The sequence below is a fragment of the Tursiops truncatus genome, chromosome 5, assembly GCF_011762595.2.
Source record: "Tursiops truncatus isolate mTurTru1 chromosome 5, mTurTru1.mat.Y, whole genome shotgun sequence".
Classification (NCBI taxonomy): Eukaryota; Metazoa; Chordata; class Mammalia; order Artiodactyla; family Delphinidae; genus Tursiops; species Tursiops truncatus.
In genome coordinates this window covers 30,769,161-30,789,811 of record NC_047038.1, presented here as the reverse complement: position 1 = coordinate 30,789,811, position 20,651 = coordinate 30,769,161, and the positions used below count along the sequence as shown (strand labels likewise).

At 37.6% G+C, this 20,651-nt stretch overlaps 1 protein-coding gene across 1 annotated transcript in view; it reads right to left on the bottom strand.

Annotated features, from left to right (window-relative positions):
- The window catches only part of COL25A1 (collagen type XXV alpha 1 chain), a 465,859-nt gene that overhangs the window by 106,393 nt on the left and 338,815 nt on the right, over positions 1–20,651 (bottom strand). The window contains exons 8-11 of the mRNA XM_073804997.1: positions 20,174–20,245; positions 19,322–19,429; positions 17,735–17,770; positions 2,624–2,650 (exon numbers count right to left, since the gene is read on the bottom strand). Of these exons, the coding sequence (XP_073661098.1) occupies positions 2,624–2,650; positions 17,735–17,770; positions 19,322–19,429; positions 20,174–20,245 (243 nt within the window). The remainder of the gene's footprint in view (positions 1–2,623; positions 2,651–17,734; positions 17,771–19,321; positions 19,430–20,173; positions 20,246–20,651) is intronic.

Genomic DNA, 20,651 nt, shown 5'->3' with positions numbered 1-20,651 from the left:
GGAGACACATGATTGAAATAAATCGATATCATAATCACAAAGTATTTCAATTCTAAATTTATATTGTATTAGATATGTCAGCCATAACTTTACCTTGATAAAAACATGTCTGGGAGGCTGTTTTTCAGATCTTATCTACTGTGTTCAAATATACAATAATGTAAACAGATTCATCAAGCTTTTCCAAAAACCATTAAGTTAAATTTAACCACGTTTGTAAATATCTACTTAATGCTAATAAGATTTTAAAGAAATTCACATCATAAATTGAGTTTTAGAGCTATCAGAAGGCCACATAGCTCTAAATTTGGGTGCTTTTAATAAACATGGCATGGACATATATACACTACCAAATGTAAAATAGATAGCTAGTGGGAAGCAGCTGCATAGCACAGGGAGATCAGCTCGGTGCTTTGTGACCACCTAGAGGGGTGGGATAGGGAGGGTGGGAGGGAGGGAGACACAAGAGGGAGGGGATATGGGGATATATGTATGCATATAGCTGATTCACTTTGCTATACAGCATAAACTAACACACCATTGTAAAGCAATTATACGCCAAAAAAGATGTTATAAATAAATAAATAAATATGTAAACACACACACACACACACACACACACACACACACGCACACACACACACAAAAGAATTAAACTTGCCCGAGGCTTCACTGGTGGCGCAGTGGATAAGACTCTGCGCTTCCAATGCAGGGAGACCGGCTTTGATCCCAGGTCAGGGAACTAGATCCCATATGCATGCTGCAACTATGAGTTTGCATGCTGCAACTAAGGAGCCTGCCTTTCACAACCAAGGAGCCCTGCAGCCACAACTAAGGAGCCCACCTGCTGCAGCTAAGACCTAGCGCAACCAAATAAATAAATATTTTTTAAAAAAGAATTAAATATGCTTAGTTTCATTTGGAAAAAGCCTAGCAGTAGCAGTAACTCCTGAATTTCATGAAATTAAATAACATAAAATGAAAGGTAATTAAAATAACACCCACTTGCTCCACAGTTAGACAAATAAGGGACCCATGTTGTAAACCCAAATTTGTTGTATTTGAAAGCATTTCCCTGAGACTCTCAGGGAGTGTGTTTAAACCACATGAGTGTGAATACATCTTCCAAAGTAGACTAGAAAGGATGCTGCAAATGGTAAACACCAGCTAGGAACAACACAACTTCTACACATAAAATATTATCTTAAGTGTGCGTGTGTGTGTGTGTGTGTGTGTGTGTGTGTGTGTATGTGCACGCACACTTGGAAGTGTGCACACACGCACTGGGGTGATTACAATGATTGGACATAGGTGGTTGAACTGAGAATCAGAAAGCGAATTACTACCTGAGAAAATCTGACATTTAACTGGATACAGAAACATTAACAAATGTTTTCAAATAGTGATTTCCCTTCACACACCTTCCTTTGAGGCTCTGTAGGAACCATTTTTAAATAGGATGTGCTTATTTTTTGTTTAGCACTAGAAAACAGATTTTTCTTAGTAGCTGTATAATATTAAATTTCTTTAAGAATAATGGAAAAAAATTAAAATAGTAATTATAAATCTAAAACTGCTCTAAAAAATAAAGTTTATTAAAAATATAGTCATTACATGCAAAACAAATTGAGATAGCAAGTTCCTTAGTGCTTTCTTGGTGATTATACTGAGTGGCTCATTAAAGGACTTCCCGAAGCCTGAGGCAGTAATTTCATCCTGGTCGCATGTGGATTAGGGTAGCTTTACAATTTCACACCATACTTAATAGAGACATTATTGCTAAGGACAAATTGTTCCTATACACAAGTTGTCTCACAATGCATTGGCTTTTACTTGGTTTGTGGGATTATGTTTCAACAGATGCCACATGCCCAAGCTTGGGGGATAAAACATCTCTAACTTTGATGGATTCCAAAGATAAAGAATAATCACTTTTCCACCTGTTGTAATACAATTATTTTCTTTAGTTTTCTGCAGGTTAAATATCCTTTTTTGTCATCTTTATGGGGTGGGAGGTGTGATGGGGAAGGGGACTTAGTGATATTTTATTGGCAAAGGGCCATCTACCTGCTACTGATGTATTGATGTAATTTTAGAAGTGCTAGACTTTCTCCATCAGAATGTAAAGGGTCAATTCTGACGGCTCTGGATAACGTTGAAATGACAGTCAGGAAGCCAGTTTTTGGGCTACCTCAGCAAAGGAAGACACTAGTGGACCACTTAAATATAGCCACCAAGCAACAAGAATATCCTTTGTTCTGGTCTAACAGTCATTTAACAATCACATATTTGTGCAAGACCACGCAATTAATTTGCAATGCCTTATGACCCTTCACATTCTAAGTTTTCTCATGATGTTTTACAAGGATTTGAATTAAAACCTCAATAACCTACAAGTTTGGCAAACAGCTTAAAAAGAGTCTGCTCTGGATTTATTGACTTTTCTATAATAGAGTCGATTAGAAATCGAATGGCTAACATTACATGACTGTATTTTTAGAAAGCAGAATGCACAAACCAGACTGCTTTGGCATGACTTACAGTAGCTAATTCCATTCACTTCTCTGACTAGCCATTAGGCGATGGGAGTATAATTACCTTCACAGTATTTTTTATACTCTACCTTTTGTCCTGGAGACCCCAGAGGACCCTAGGAAAAGAAAAACAATTCAATAAACATAATATCGCAACCATTTAAACTTAAATGACTGATTAAAACTGTCCTATTCTGTAAGGTTCTATTGATATTTGTCATGCTGAAATATGGTGATGTTTTGTACATCAAGGAAAATGAAAATTTTCGGTTGGAAGTGCACAATGGGTCTTTTCTTCTCTCTTGTTCTCTTTTGAAGAACATTAAGCATATGCAGTAGGATTCTGATTTTTTCCTTTAAAAAAAAGGGTCACAACATTGTAAATCAACTATATTTCAACTAAAACGAAACAGAAAGAATCTTTGCCATTCCAGCGCATCTGTTTCTTCAGATACCTGCAAATCTATCACATCAGTCTCATATAGAAGGCTGGAGATGTTACTACTAGAAGCACTTAAAATACAACGCAGTTCTCAGCACACTGACACGTTCTATGACTTCTGCATCTGCAAAACTTCAGGAAGCAGATTTGCAAAGGAAATCATTGAATGGCATTACAAAGAAACATGTTTTGCTCTATTCTTCCTCTTATGAAATGTGGCCAACTGACCTGCCCAAAAACTTGTTTACAAACTAGGCGATGCCAAGGTCAGTTGTGGCATGTAGTGTGCACCAGAAAAGGGAACAAAAGATGCTGTCAGCTGTTGCATAAACTGTGACACTGGGGCAGGGGAGGAGAGGAGAAGAAATATAATATTTAGGAAGACGAATGGGAATATTTACATTTAAAATGGAAATGTGGCAGTTCTGAGATTTAGCAATTTTTGGACCACAAAGTCAGTGCTGGAATTCTGTTGGCTTTATTTAGAGCGAGGCATGCTTTGGGATGGTAGAAAAGAGCACAAAGAGAGCTGTAATTCTGACTTTTGATGTCTCTTTTTAAATAAAAATATTAAGCACTTTTCTTCCAATTCTTTCAAAAATACTTTTAATTTCAGTATATTTTAACAAAGTTATAGGTATTCTATCATTCCATGTAAAAAGCTCTTTATTTCATTACATTAAACTAACGGCTAGCTTATTTTTAATGTGTGACATTTCAGTTAATCAGCATCTTACATTCAGACTATAACATAAAAAAAGGACTAGAGTGGTAATCAGAGAAAGAATTGGTCATGCATAATTTTTTAATTAAAAATACACCACGTTTAGGAACATTCAGAGAATCTGTTCCTCATAAATTATTTTGTAATCCTCACAGGAAGACTAACAATTTCCTCATATAATCAGCTTTAGGTTACTGAAAGTGCACTGTGCAATATCACCTTTATAGATTCCTTTTTTAAAATGTAGGATGTAGTTTTATTGACTCGGTGACACTGAAGGCAAGGACATCGAATGTTAGACATATGAAAAAATTAATACTGGCCTACAAGCCTAGGAACTGCAAGAAAGTGAATTCTTTTCTTTTTCCCTTTTTATTACAAAAAATTTAAAACATAATAAAGGGTAGGGAGAGTAATATAATGTACACCCATGTATCCATCACTTATATGTAACAATTGTTAATTTTGCCATATATATTCCTTTTCAATTTACTCAACCTTCTTAATGAGCTTGTTATCTCATCTATCTGTGTGGTCTGACCTTTTCTCCGCTTATCTCACTCCTTCAATTTAAAATTCTCCCCATCTTAGATTTTGCAGAGAACACAGAGGCTGTCAGGCATAAATTCCCCCAACATCATGTCTCTCATCAACTCAAACCCATGTGGCCCTCCTTACTATATCAGAGGAGGAAGATGCTCTCCTCCCACTGGGCAAATGCATCCAGTAGACTCTGGAATCCATCCTTGCCTTCGCCCTCAGGGCTCTTTCTCAATCAATTATCCCTGCATCTGTACCAGAGCCTCCCACTCTGCACCGGTTCCTTCCCCTTAGCACATAAACATGTGTAATCATTTCCTTACTTGGGTAAATTGTTTGGGAAGTGAATGTTAATGCTAAGTAAAGGCAGAATTTGGAAGCTGTAGTGATAGGAGATCTGAGAGTGAAGAAAAGACTTGGGTTTTATCATTGCCTATGATTCCATTTTTCCTAGTGTCTCCAGAGTATTCCACTTTTTAAAATGTTGATGTTAGAGAGGAAATCATATAACAAAAAGTACATTAATTCAATGTTTAGACTGAGAATGTATATGTTCAATGCAAACAGGTTTGTTTCCCACTATAAACCTAACTGCCACTTGAAAAAATATTGTTCACTAAAATTGGGCATTTCATTACATTGATATATAACCCTGGAAGGGAATATTTCAGATTAAAATAAGAGCAAATTTTAAACCAAATGTTTTAACTAGAGATGAACATATCTGGTATTTTCTAATCTGGTCTTTGCTGCATGATCACAGTAAGTCAGAGATTTAGAAAGATTACTCACAACTCTGAAATCTATGAAATTATATTAGTTGTATATTTTAACACAATAGTTAATAAAAGTCAAAGGATGGCTATAAAAAATAAATATATTATTTCTCTCACTGTTAGAAAACTACGGCCATTTTTGCTAAACTCCAAAAATAAAAGCAGTTTTAAAGACAATATTAATTTTGAATTGTGAATATATATCTTATAAATTTTCATAACTATGTTGCCAAGGATATATCCTCAGCTACCAAAAATGTGCATATACTCCTTTGATCTTGCTGGCAGGAAAAATGGTAACAAGCCAAAGATAGTGTCATTGTTTTAGAGAGGAACTGGGAAAAGGCAATGTTGAATATAAGGCACAGACATACATTCGAGTAAGTACACACACACACAAATAGCTATTTTGATCAATATTTTGCTCATGTATATATTTTTTGAGCATTCTCTGATTAATAATCCCATTATATATCTGTGACATTGTGGTCATAAATTTAAGCTTACAAATGAAAGCTTCACTGATCAAAAATTGATTTTGAAGTTAGGGTATGCTACTACCAGTTGGTTAAGATGTCTACATTTGAGTACTTTTGTAGTTTCTAGTACAAATACAAATTTATAAAGGAATGGGTAAATGTCATAGAACCACTGACTGACTTATCTAATCTTTCTTAAACTTACTTATATTCTCAGCCTGAATAATGACTTGGATGAAGAATGTCATATATTCATTATTCACTTGTCAAGCTAGTGTATCTTATTATTCCTAAAATTAAAACTAGTTGTTCTAGTATTCTAAGATTTCTAAAATAATTCCATTATTGTTATCCCCATGTCTTAAAAAGTTTGAATCAAATAGTCTTCCAAACCAAAGAGTCAATCTTTTTAGTCCATTTTTATCAATCAACGAATTGCTCCTTTCTTCGGTATTTTCTTGGCGGGCACTTTTATATTTGCATATACTTTGCAGATGACCAATTAAGATGAGAATAATCTGGTCTCTTTTATTTTCTGTAATCATTTCTTTGTATATGTCTCAAGATTGGAAACTGTGTAATATACAGAATCTTAACATGTTAAACTATATTTCTTTAAGTTTAACTCCAGAAGCATTAAACTATAATTTAAACCTTAAAATGTACTCATTTCAGTATAGGCTCTGGGTGATGTAGAATGTATTAACTTTTTTCATTAAAGGATTTTGCACAATGGACATAACCTTATTCAGAAGATAAGAACCAAATGAGCCACCGACAAGTTCTAAGTGTGGAGTAACGACATCACTTATCTGCAGATAAATGTTTACACCTAATTTTCATGGTCTTTCAGAAAACACTATGGAGAGCTATGAAAACTTAAAAGTTCTAAACAGGTAGGAAATTACACAGTGCACTGATTTTCTTTCCTGTTTTCCCCACTCCCACTAGATTCCATTTTTAAAGATTGTGGAAAATATTATGTAGAATATGGCAGTCAAGTAAGTTAAAGAAATACCATAGTTCCCATTTGGTGATTGCCTTTACTAAAGCCGCGTTACTCGGGCCTGAGAGTGATCGTTTATTCCTCCGCCTCCGGGTGCACCAGATACTATACTTACTCAGGAACATTCTCCAGTCTGTCCTCTTCTTCAGCTGCATTACCATGCTCTTATTCAACCCGCTTCTCTCTCACCTAAGCTACTGTGACACGCATCTAAAAGCCACTGTGTTTTCAGTCTTCTTCAACCCTTTCTACACAGTGCTGCCCGAGGGAGCTTTCTAAAAGGCTTACAGGTTTCTACCTTGCCTCAGCTGAAAAATCCTTCCATGGCTTTCCATGGATTTTGAGAGAAAAGTTCAAGCTTTTCTAACAGTTGTAGTTTGCCACATAAGCCATGCTTCCTCATCTCTACACCTCTGCACCTCTGGTTGTCTGGTCCTTTAATGGGCTTCTTCTCTCTGGTCCTGTCTCTTCCGCTCATTCCATAATTCAGGGCTCAGTGCCTCCACCCTTGGGGCTAGGTCGCCTTCTTTTGTTTTCCAAAGCACCCCTATGACAGCACTTCTTTCCCAGAATTTACCAACAATGTTGTGATTGTCAGGTTACTTCTTTCTTCACTCTACATGTCTTTTATCATACACAGAAGCTGGCACAGTAATTGCTCAGTGAATCCTTTTGGGTTCATTCATGAATTCATCCACTTAGCAGTTTTTTGAATGCCCATTGAGTGCGAGGCAATGTTCTAGGCACTGGGGATACAGTAGTGAACAAAATTAATAAAAATGCATGCCCTCCTGGACTGCGTAGTCTAGTGAATGGAGAAAGACAGTAAAAACATAAACAAGTAAAATATAAAGTTGTGTCAGGGGGTAAGTGTTAAAGCAAATAGGGGGTAGCGATTGGGGGGAGTGGATGTGGAGGCATTTTAACTTGGGGGTCAGTGAAGGCCTAGGATAAAGTGACTCTTGGATAGAGCCCTGAAAGAGGTCAGGCAAGACAGTCATGCACGTAGAAGGAGGAAGAATGTTCCAGGCAAGGGAATAGCAAGTACAGGGCCAAGAGGTGGGCATATGCTCAGTGTGTTCAAAGAACACGGAGGAGGCAATAGGTAGATAGTAGAAGATGGGGCTCTGGGGAGGAGGGAGATCACATGTGTATGGCCTTGTAGGTGCTTGTAAGCACAATGGTGCTTACTTTGAGTTGATAAAAATTATAGGAATGGGCTTCCCTGGTGGCGCAGTGGTTGAGAGTCCGCCGGTCGATGCAGGGGACACGGGTTCGTGTCCCGGTCCAGGAAACTCCCACATGCCGCGGAGCGGCTAGGCCCGTGAGCCATGGCCACTGAGCCGGCACGACCGGAGCCTGTGCTCCGCAATGGGAGAGGTCACAACAGTGAGAGGCCCGCGTACCGCAAAAAAAAAAAATTATAGCAATGAATGATGAACACAGAGTAAACCAAGTTTTCCCTTATAGACAATAGTATCTCAAGATAAGAATGACAAGATTTTTCATTCACGTTCACCCAAGTCATTCTAATGCTACTGGCCTATTTTTTTTTAATTTTTAAAAATTTTTGGCTGCATTGGGTCTTTGTTGCTGCGTGCGGGCTTTCTCTAGTTGCGGCGAGCGGGGGCTCCTCTTTGTTGTGGTGCACGGGCTTCTCATTGCGGTGGCTTCTCTTTTTGCGGAGCACCGACTCTAGGCATGTGGGCTTCAGTAGTTATGGCACATGGGCTTCAGTAGTTGTGGCACGCGGGCTTGGTTGCTCCACGGCATGTGGGATCTTCCAGACCAGGGATCAAACCTGTGTCCCCTGCATTGGCAGGCGGATTCTTAACCACTGCACCACCAGGGAAGTCCCTGCCCTATTCTTACAGCCTCTAGATTACCTCTAAGTGCAAGAGTGAGTGGAGGAATTCAATTCATGCCTTCTATATTAAAACCGCAAAGCAAAAATCATCTTGATTACATGGTCTCATTGACACGGAGAGTGTCATGGATGTGGATGTAGGTCTAAGGTCTCTAATGCATATCAAAAGCCATCATGCAAACAGTAAGTAGAATTATCAACCCATGTTAATCTTCAAAGCAGGCAGTTAAGAAATGGATGTTTCTATAACCATTATGCATTGGCTGCACTTTCCAGCTTGTAAAAATAACATTTTTAATTAAAAAGTCTTTTGTTTGATAGATCATGGAATGGAAAAAAAATTAATGAATTTTTCTGACTACTGATGTTAGCACAAATTTGATTGAGGTATTAATTACTTAAACAGAATGCAGAGTTTCTAAATGATGTGCTCTAGGATGTCTCTTGGGACGTGTTTTAAGGCAAGTTCTGGTTGCCTGCTATTAGGAAATGATGTTCTGTGTGAGCAGGGGGCGGACATAGTTCCTGTTCTGTCCCTGATGGCTAACAGTAAAATTCCAAGCTCTAAAAGCTGCTGGTCATTTCTGGATGCAAGAATATACAACCAGCTTCTGTAATAAAAAACGCAGGGAACAAAAAAAAGGTGGTCCCTCTGTGAAGGGGAGAATAAAAGCCCCAATCTATTAAGCCATTTAAAATTATTTCCTTTTTGAGTTAAGAATTTTTCCAAGATTTAATAAAAGTTAGGTAAAATGAAGAAAATACTTTTTAAAGTCTGTTCCCACGGGGAAAAATGATAACACGTATAATCTAACTTATTGGAGTCATAAAATGTTAGTATCAGACTTTCTCAAGGGTTTGGTGCAGCAGACTTTAATTATAACCTTTTGAAAGCTACTAACCTGGTCACAAGATCAGAAAATACAACTTGGTTTATAAAGGGTAAGAGGAAATTTGAAATAAATAATGGAAATTTGTCTTACTTAAGAAGGATTCATTTAAGATGTACTTATATAAAATTCCACATTTTCCCTGGATGTTTGATGAGGGAGGGTCAAGAAACATAAACTCTAGCCACTATTATACGTGAGTCTGGAGTATAATTCAAATGATGTTTTACAAGATTCAGACTCCATAGCTTAAGTGTGTGGAAATGCCAAACGAGAAACTTTGGGGAAATGTTTAGAATGTAACAGAGTGTGCTGATATGTTTTCAGCGTAAAGGCCAATGATTTAGCTGAACTGGGTATGAAGGAACGTAGCATAAACAAGAAAAGAGCAGGACAGAGCTGAGATGGGAGAGCCTCATCTCTTGTTTCAAGTCCTCCATGGACTCTGTCTTCAGTCACATTGAATCATCTTTCCCAAGCAGTTTCCCATTAGCCTTCATGTAAAGGTCTTAATCATTCTTCGAGGCTCAGCAGTCATAACTCACTTCCTTTGTGAACCTTCTCCAATGCACCCAGACAGAGCTTGTTTTTGTCCTCTGTGTTTCTCTAGCACATTTTAACTGGCTGTATTTTAATATATTTACATATTTATCAAATCTACTTGACTAGGCAGCAAATTCTTCGGGCCATATAGTTTACATCCTCAGCACCTACATAGCAGTGCCTAGCAAATAAATCATTATTGACTACATTGAAACAATGAATTCATAAATATGAAAATTATTAAATTCCATTTACCGAATTTCCTCCATTGTTTTGCAACTCTAGCTATCTTACTTCTAATCACTGGAAAGAGTTCTCAGTTTTCTGTTTTTTGGTTTTTTTTAAGATGGCCATCTAAAACTTTTAATCAAATTGAAAAAGATATAAAGCAAAACTTTTCTAGTCGATACAAATAATGATATTTTGAAATAAAATGGTTACATCACAGTAGTACCTAATGGAATCAAAATACTAGGGTGAATCATCCAACATCATCTATTTAGAAGATACACAGACAAGCTCTTCTTATGGGAAGTTAGACATCATTCTATTTTTCTCCTTAAAGTTCTCAGGTTTGAGGCAGTTGTTTCTGTTTAAGTATCTGGGATTTTCTTCTGTTTCAATAATATCATTCCATAATTTCTATTATTTGAAGAAGTTCCTCTAATAAAACAGGTCTCCTTCAGAGCCTATCAATACGATGACATGTTATTATATTAATTCATGAATATTTGATGAAAAGTTTTAAATGCAGTCATTAATTTTTTAAAAGAATACATTCTTTTTGACTTCTCTACCTCATGTGCTGACTTTTTGGGGAAAATATTAAACCTGGATGATTCCTTTGTTGGTGTTTCCCCAAATCATGAAGCTCTGACCTCTTTATTGGAGGTCTCTTAAACGCTCAGGAAATTAAAGAAGCCATACATTTTTCTCACCACTTGAGGAAACCAGGACCCAAGACTAAATATTGGACATTAACTACCACCAGCAGATGAAAGACAGATCTAGGTATTAGAGAATCTATGCTCTGATTAGGTTCCCAAACAGAGATTCTATCACCTCTTACCAAACATCCAAGGCCTAAATTAGCTCATTCCATCCCTTCTAAATATTTAATAAACTGTTTCTCCTTGCTGCATCCAAAATGGAAATGACCCGTAAAGAAAGAAAAATTAACAGGCTTCCTCTGCCCTCTGTGATTAAGCATACTTCCCTAGTGTACCATAAAGGAAACAAATTTATGGTTCATGAAGGCCTATCACCCTATACTATGCTCAGTAAAAAATATTTCTACTGAGTAAAGTGCAAGTGCTTTTGCTATTTTAAATCAACAATGCTAAGAAACACTAACTGTTAAAATTTAAATATCCTATGACCAGCAGAAGGAAGACTTAAATTTAGAACTCTAATATGTACTCATCTACTGTCCAGATCTGTTTTCTATCTAGACCAGCCTTACCCAACAGAACTTTCTGGAACAGTGGAAATAGTCTCCATTGCTCAATCCAGTAGGTAGCCAGTAACCACATGTGACTACTGGGCACCTGAAATGTGACTAGCGCCACTTTTAGAAACTGGATTTTTAATTTCAGTTTAAATGGCCACATGTGGCTAGCGGCTACTACATTGGAAAGTGTAGACCTAGCAGATCTACACTGTAAAATGCGTAAGACGACAATCGGGTGAACTGGATTCTACCCTAGTTCTGCCACAGACTACTCTATGAGCTTGGTCAAGTTATTTGTTCACTCTGATGCTGTTTCTTTATCTGCGAAGTGATTAACTAGATGATTCCTAAGATTTCTTCTAGATCATTTACACTCTAGTTAAAAAACTGTCATAGAGTGTGACTAAAAATCGCTGCAGTTACTTTCCCTCATGAAAATCAGTCCTTTAGTTACACCATGCGTATTCATGAACACACATATACTTCAAATTATCTATAATACATGAATGAATATATGAAGATGCAAAAGAAAAAGTAGTTTCCTGTTGGACTTAGCCTGCTTAATCCTACTCCTGGCATGCGATGATACTGGATGAGAGAAAAATATAAACAGGATTTCCTTGCATTAGCACCTGATTTATCGATTCATTGATTCATATTATTCAGTCATTCAGGTTATTGAATACACTAAGCACCGACACAATTATTTTGTGATGTGATAAATGCTGTGGAGGAGGGGAGAAGGCAGCTTCTAACAGCCTGGGGGAGTGTGAATGTCTGTGAATGAGGAAGTGTGTGTGAAGTTTTCTCGAAGGAGATGACCGGAGCAGAAGTCTATTTTTTTGAGTCCATTCAGACACATGGCCCCAGTACTGCCCTTAGCCCTGGGCAAGAGGGCTCCTGTGTTAGGATCCACACTTTAGAGATCTCTTCTGGCTGCACACCTCCTCCTGTGGTAGCCCACCTCCTGAACGTAGACTGTACTTTGGGTTCCTGGGACCTTGGGATTCTCTGCCCCAATGACTGGAGCTCCCGTCAAGGACTGTGAATTGTCTCTCTCCCAGGTCTGTTCTTCTGCAGGTGAACCACACCACCGGTGTGCACTACAGTAAACTGGAGGATGGGGCAAAGAGGTGGGTATTTTGAGGCATGTGGATGGAGTTTGATCCTGTGAGCACCCAAATGTCTACATATGAGAGCCTCAGTCTCATAGAGATGCGGATATTAGGTACCCGTGGGAGAGCCGGGGAGCAGGCCTCGGCCCATTTGGAAAACCAAGTATTACAGGCTCTGGTGGGTTGGAAGGACGCTGTCGGTGTGGCATTTACATGTACTTCATGGACAATCAGATTAAGTGAGAATAATAAAGCATTAGAACAGTTGCTAAGGCACCCCGGCAGGCAGCGTAGTGTGCACAACTGAAGTAATGCAGTTTTACCAAAAAAGATGTCATCGTTAATGTCTAGTCTAACAACTAAATATCCTAAGATGATTTTGGTCATTTTGGTTATTTGTGATTTGAAGGTTTGTTTGCCTCACCAGATAAAAATCATGAAGAGAAGCCTGCTACTGTGTCCGATGTCTGCCACCCTGCTGATCAATATGGTTGAGACAGCAAAGTACAATTAAGTAAAATGATAAGTTTTATCAAATCTGTGGGATAGCAGTGCATTATAACTAAATATGTTTAAAGTAAATCTTCACATATTGGTTAATTCAATTTTATTTTAAATGAAGCAGAAGCAATTATCTATGCTTATGTTATTAGCTACCATAAAATACATTATATTCACTTGACACAAATGTATTAAATGTGTTTGCAGGCAAAATCAAAATAAACTAAAAAGTATCTATAACTTCTTTGGATACAATCCAAATTTCACTTTAAGGAACAATAACAGAAAAACTTTTCTGAGTTTTGAACTCTCAGACACCACCAGGGCCCAACGAATGACATTTTAAGTACTCTTATAATTCAGAAAGAGATGAATGGATACGCTATGGAGTTTGCATATATTTGGGGGGCAGGAGAGGAAGGAAGGGTTTCAGTGAGGGAAAGTGATATGGTCTATGAAACCTGGGTTATAGACACTTTGGACAAAAAAATAATTTGCAGGAAACTGGGACTAGTTGGTATATTGAATATACATCATTTGCCTTTTATGTTTTTGAGAACTACTATATTTGTCAAAGAAAGACACAGTAAGGATATCAAAAGGAAAGACACCTTCAAAAATACTATTCTAACAACTATTTAAACTCTTGAAGAACAGAAAAATAAAGACCATTTGTGCCGGGGTTCAGAGCTTTAGCATTTCCAGCTGTGGTCAGTTCTTGGTTTGATTCTTGAGTCTAATTTTATAAGCCAGAGAGATTCTCTCCTTATTTAGATGGAGTCCAGTTTGTTTTAGCTCATGATTCTACCTTTTAAAATCTCCTCTAGAACTTCTCGCAAAACCTGAAGGTCTTGTTTATGGAATAGGTGCACAGCAGGGTTAAATAAATGTGGAACTGCGTGAGAGGCAGGACTTCTTTTTTATTCTATTAGAGATGTTGTTAATCTTCAGATGATTATTTTTGCGATATAAAATATATAGCGTGGATTATGAAAACTAATTCCCCACCGGACACACTCATAAACAGTTTTGAAAGAGCTAATTTTAGACCATTCCTAGTTTTTTCATTTCATCATTAGAGACATTTTACATTTTAAAAAGTTCTCTAGTGCCTCTCAAGATCCTCATGTAAGCAAACACTTCTCCGTGGCGCAAACCAACAGAGGTAGTGGGTTTTGCGTACTGTGGAAAAGATGAGAGCGGTGGTGTATATTATCTTCCCTTGTCTGAGCTGGTGGAAGAGAAGGGGTGTGTTATGAAAAGGTGATGAGGTAAGATGAGGTGATATATAGGAGAAGGCCAAACACAATGATGGCAACAAACAGGACAAAAGGAATAAGTTGCATGATCAATCACAGTATTTGACACACTCTAATTTAATTGACAGCTATAGTCACACTGTTGTTAGCCCTTATGTCTCATAGAGTGGTCTTTCTGTATGCCACGTTATGTCATTTGACATTTTTGTCTTAACAGCAATACTTCTCATTTATGTAAGTCTGTGTTCCATAAAGCATTTTCATATTTTTATTATTTCACTTGCTTCTCACCATATTCCAGTGATATAGGTGGAATAGGAATTATTGCCTACATTTTATAGATCAGTAAAAAGGATCACAGACGATAGTCATACACTCCTAAGTTGTTCTGAGGCCAGAATTACTAGTAATATGTACTTTTCTTTCTACCAGACTTTGAGTCGAAACACACACACCCACATACGCACACATACGTATAATATTTGAAAGGAAAAAGAAAATTTCTAAGGAAATTTTTCTCCGCATGAAAGCTGCTATTATATTTCCGGTATCTTCTCTCTTTGAGATGGGTTAAAATACACAGGTGCTATTTAAGTTAGTAAACATAGTGATTTTTTTTAAATGATACTTTTAAAAATAATAGAAATATTTCACTTTAAGCAAATATGTAAAAATTCAGTTTGCTGGGAAGAGGAATTAGGGGATTGTATTGCTTTATGAAAAGACTCTGAAGGGGATTGCTTTCAATAGCAAAATTTCCCAGCACATTTAAGCTATGTTGATTTATGAAAATCTGATTCATATAGAACTTTATAGGAATACATCTGTTATATAAATCCATGCTCACCTGTAATTTACTGTAGAGGTAACAACTGAGTGATAATAATAATAACATACTCATACAATTCTTCATTATATATTTTAAAGGGCTTTCTCCTAATTTATTGCACTTGTCTTTGGCAACCTTATAGGGGAGGCAGAGAGGGCATGATTTTCCTTTCTTTACAGATGAAAAATTGAGAGGTTAAGTGACTTGCCCAAGGTCAGATAGACAGACCATTCATTTACTGCTATTTGAGTGATGTAGTTTTAACAGGGTAGTCAAGGAAGTAAGGTTCTTCCTCTTAATTTTTTTTTTTTAACCAGCTGTGAAGGCTATTAAAACAGAGGTGGATGATCTCACAAATATACTGTTGGATGAAAGAAGCCAGACACAGAAGTTACATATTGTATGATTCTAGTAATATGAAATTCAAACACAGGCAAAATTAATCTGTGTTGGCAGAAGAGGGAGATGGTGATGGGGGGGTGGGTAAAGGGGGTTTCTAGGATATGATAACCTTCTATTTCTTGATCTGGTTTGTGGCTGCACAGCTATGTTCACTGTGAAAATTCACTGAGATATATACTTATTTGTCTACTTATTAAATATATATTATACAAGTTTTCTTTTAGAAAAGAATTTTACATCTTTAAGAACAGTACAATGCTGTACTTTAGAAGATCACTACATTAGACATATCCTTTGAACATTTGTGATTTCAACTGAGTTTCTCAGCTTCATTTTTTGAAATGAGAATATGAACTGTATCTGAAGAGTTTAAAGAGAGAAGAGAGGTTCAGAGAAAAATACCCAGGATCATCTTTATCTGAAAAGTTGCTATATGAAATGGGAAACCAGAGCAAACTAAGACAATGACATAATTCATTTAGGACTAGGTGGAACATTTATATTTAATGACATTAAGCTAGGAGTGGTAGGGAAATGGGACTAATTTGTTATTCACACCGTGTATTCTAGAGCATGTATATGAATTTAAGGAAGATAAGATTATAATTTTTTAAACATCCATTTTTATTTTAGAACTTTGTATATTACGGTGCTGCACTGGGCATCAGGGTAGAAAGGCTGCGGCAATGATAAAAATCATATGCTCTGCACACCTGGGGACAAACAAGGGCTCTTAAGAATCCTAAGTAGGCTTGGATGTAAGAGTGTATGGGAGGAATATGTTTTGACCGTTATCCACGATAGAAATTACAGGTGCATTCAACTGCATAAAGCAATTTCAAAATTTATATGGTAGTTTTCCAAAAATTCTTCACCCCCTCTGATCCTATAACCTGGAGAGCTAATGCTTCCCTTGTATGCAAAGTTACCACGGATGACAGATGTTTTATTTAATTTTCACATATGGTCTTTTGTTGTCGTTGTTTTTCTTTCATTTTATTCTTTTTAAAAAGAATCCATTATAGTACTCCCGGCCTGATTGTGTGTATCAAATATCTATCTTGATACTGTAGGTCAGAAACAGAGAATTTCCAGGCAGTGGGTCAGGTGTGGTCCCAGGATGCTTCCATTTCACCAGTTATGTTTTGAAGGCAGCTACATGACAGCTAGGACTACAGCTTGCTGAATGTCTCCCCAGGAGGGCTGTTGAAGGCATCCTGTGCAGGGAGAAGCCTTTGACCTTTAGCCCATGCACACATTTGTTTTAATTCTTGACCAACTAGCGTGTTCCTGTGCATTCGTTTCACTAGGACCTAGCTTCTATTTTTTTTAAATACATTTTCTATCCTGAGCACCTGCAGGCTGCGTGCCACACATCGTGTGAAATGGACATGATCAAGGGGATCGTCATCACTGCATCCAGGGCAAGTGTGAGACGTAGCTGTCCTCTGGAATTTGAGTTATTAGAGCGTCATCCTGTGTTCCCCAATATTGTTCGTGTCACAAAGTAGGTCAGAAAGGTAGCTCCAGAGACAGGGAGGAAGTGACAGGGAGAGGTAGGTTGAAGGAATTCTACTCTTTGGGGCTCAGTAAGCTGCCCTAACTTCTCTTTCACTGGCAAAGCATAAACAAACTTGAGGAGCTGGGACCTGCGTGTTCACGGGCAAGTCCAAGAGGAATCATTTCATGATCTTTTTTAATGACAGAGATCAGGAACGCACCACTGTTTCTCTCTGGGTGGAAGGACAAATGATATTCAAACCATAACTGCTGACATTTTAACCACCAACTTACCGTTTTATTAACAGTTTCAGGGATCAAGAAGGCACAACCGTTCTCTCCCTTCGGCAAAAGAAAAACCTCTGGAATCACTGTCGAAGGTTTGCTCTACTAGTTCACAGGTAGTGACACCTGGTTCCTCTGAAATCTCATTTCTGTTTAAGCTAATAGGCATATCCCTGAATTTAATCTCGTATAACAGAGTCTTCCTCAGCATCCTCTGTCACTTGCTTCACCTGGAATCTCCCTCTTTTTTCCTCCTGTATCAGTTCTGCAGATGTGTTGTCATGTGATCCTTAGCATGTGATGGACAGGCCCTATCACTTCTTTTTTGGTTGTTCGTTTTAAAGGAATACATTTTTTTTTTTTTTACCATTAAAAAAAATTGAAGTATAGTTCATTTACAATGTTGTGTTAGCTTCAGGGGTACAGCACAGTGATTCAGTTAACCCTATCACTTTTTAACTTTTACGAATTCTCACTCTTTGTTACAGATCACAAAACAGGCACACTTGTTACAAACAGTCTGGACCACAGTTTTGAGTAACTTGTCTTTTCATTCTTTTCAGTATCGAAAAAGATAAATTCAGATACTTGCCATCAAGCCTTGCTCTCCCGGTTTCCCTGGTTCACCCTTAAAAAAGAATAGTGATAATTTTATTAATGCTGTAGACAGTAAAAACCAATTTCAATCTTCTTTTTTTCTTTTTCACAATATCCACTAGGGATCTTGAATGTCAAATATACACTTTTTAGGCTAAAGAAAGGAATGCAAACACAATGTCATTTAAAGAGTGCTGACGTTCTTTCTTCAAATGCATTTTATAAACATTTTAGGATTTAATAGAACGAATTTATATTACAGCAGAGATTTAAGAATTATGCCAAGAAGGTATTCTAAATAAAAAGAGTAGGAGTGATTATACTGTAAAGCAGCTCTGGGTTCTCTATCTTTTAGGGTTTCATCCCAAGAAAAGGTGAGACATTAGAATCTAGACACTTTTAGGATGAAACCACTACCTCTGATGGTCCAGTGAAAGCAGTCCTAACAACCAGCATATTATGCTGAACGTCAATTCCTTATTTCATATGACAAATTTATAGCAACTTTTGGTGAGGGGTATGAGGCTTATAAGAAGGTTGTCCTATAGTCTTAAAGAAAGAGTCACTCAAAATAAAAAAATAGTCACTCAAAAATTACATAAATATATACATATAAAAATGAAATCTACAAAACATTAATGACTATGGCCGATTTGTTTTTTCTTTTTTGGTTGCCTTTATTTTCAAATTTTTCTACTTTGTGGATAAATATTTTATTATTCCTTTTGTACTACAAAAACACCGATGAAAATAATTTAAGTTAAAGCAATACATTAAATAAATAATTTAATTCAGCAATAAACCTGAATTTCAGGTCCTAAAGTCATAAGTGTACAAATTTTTGACCTTTTCCATGTATTTCTTTAAATTGCTGAGTTGCCTCTACCCAACCAAACCATTTATCTAGTGTCCTGTGCTACTACTCTATTATTGACACTTGACCAATCTTAGTAGCTAAGTACTAAGTAAATTAGTACTTAGATCTAAATGTTGAGATCGCTGTTAAGTCATTTCTATTAATAAGCTTCACATACAAAGGACAAATGATATTCAAACCATAACCACTGATGTTTTAACCGTTAATTTTACTAGTGATTGGGGGGGTCAAGTTACTTGCAAGGGATAAATATTAGGAAGATATACCTCTTTTACTTTCCATAAATTGCATAGGACTTTATTGTCTCTATTTTGATCCTTTGTAAAATGTTATCAATCTCCCACCTAGTTTTTCAAGCTAGTCTTCCGTTTCAACCAAAGGCATTGAGGTACTCTATGGCAGTCAGGACACAAGTGAGATCGGGCATCTCCAGTCGCAGACTTCTTGAGGCTTACCTGAAGACCAGGTCAGTTGCTGTCTCCAGGCATCTCGCTGTGGTTTGCATGGGTGTCCCGAGGGTTGAGTGGTAAAGCAGATTCCAGCTGGCAGTGCCCTCTCTGCTCGGGGACTTTCCTATCATCCCACTTCCTTCAACCCACTCCGCTCACTTGACCTCTGCCACCCCCGTCCCCAACTCCAACCCAATTCTCAGCCCTTTAAAGGAAACAAAACCTGTGAGAACAACTGATCCAAAAAGCAACTCACAGGCACTCCTGGCATTCCGCGGGGGCCATCTTTCCCTGTGTCCCCAGGAGGCCCTCGTGGGCCTGGAGGTCCTGGAGGGCCTGGAGGCCCAGCCTGTCCTTGGTCACCCTACAATGGAGAAGGGGACAGACCAACAATAACCGTGAAAGATAAAGACCCAGGTCTTCTTTTCAACACTTGAAATTTCTATTATCTAATTCACATTTATACTGTGAAAAGACCCAGAACAACCACAAATGGTAAAGCCTGTAGGCAATTTGCCTGCCAGTAGGAAGCAAATAAATATTCATGCTGGGCGAGCTGAGTAGACGTTGTTGAAATCAAAGCAGCTCAGAAACCAGCACTCTCAGCTCTTGGAAATAGTGTATATGTTATCATGATACTCAGAGCTGGCAGAAAACTTTTGCATAACTTTATCCATGACAATGCTGCATCAGTTATATTCACCTGGCTTAATAAAATGGCTGCATTTATAGTTGGACAAATATTTACTGTTTCATAAGCTATAAAATTAAACATACAAGGCTCTTGTCATGCTGTGTAATAATTTATAAATTACCAAAGCTAGAGAGCTTAGAAACTGGATCTATCACTGCATGTAATTTTTAAGCTTCCTTTTTTTTTTTAATTTAAGAAGAACTTAGATTGGCTTTCTATACCTTTTGGTTTTGGTATTTTCACATACATTTCAAACAAAGGCAGCTCACTAAACATAATTTTGCTCTAGGATATTTTAAAATAAATACCCACCACCCACACTCTGCCTATGAGAGATAAATGGTAAAGCAACAGTATACAGAGTAAAAATCGAATGTAAAGGAGAAATCAGACTTGAGCAAGAATGAGCACTACCTTAATCAGGCGGCGTTTAATGAGCTGCTGATCAGCAGAGAGAAACCCATGATTGATTTTAGGAAACACCATCTGATCAGTCAGGTGAGGTCAAAGGTTGGAGTTCAGAGATGAGAGAGTTGAAGAATAGGCATCAGAAGGCCCCAAGAAAGAAATAAAGATACACACATTAGACTCATAATAACCATCAAACAAAACAGAACTGGCGCTTGTGTCTGACATCGGACCCTCTGGCTCTTCTTGAAAGAAACAGAACCCTGAAACGGGATAGGGAAACCAGATTTTTAGTTAGAAATGAATCTTTTTCTGCTGTGGGCATTGGACCTCTTTCAATGTTGTATATTCAAGAAGCAGGTAACCTGGGGCCACCTGCATCCTGCACGCTGAGCGGAAAGTCCAGAGACGAAGCGCCAGTTCAATTTCTGTCAGACTCCTCAACCAGCATAACGCGGCACGAACTCGACTGTCATTTTACGGA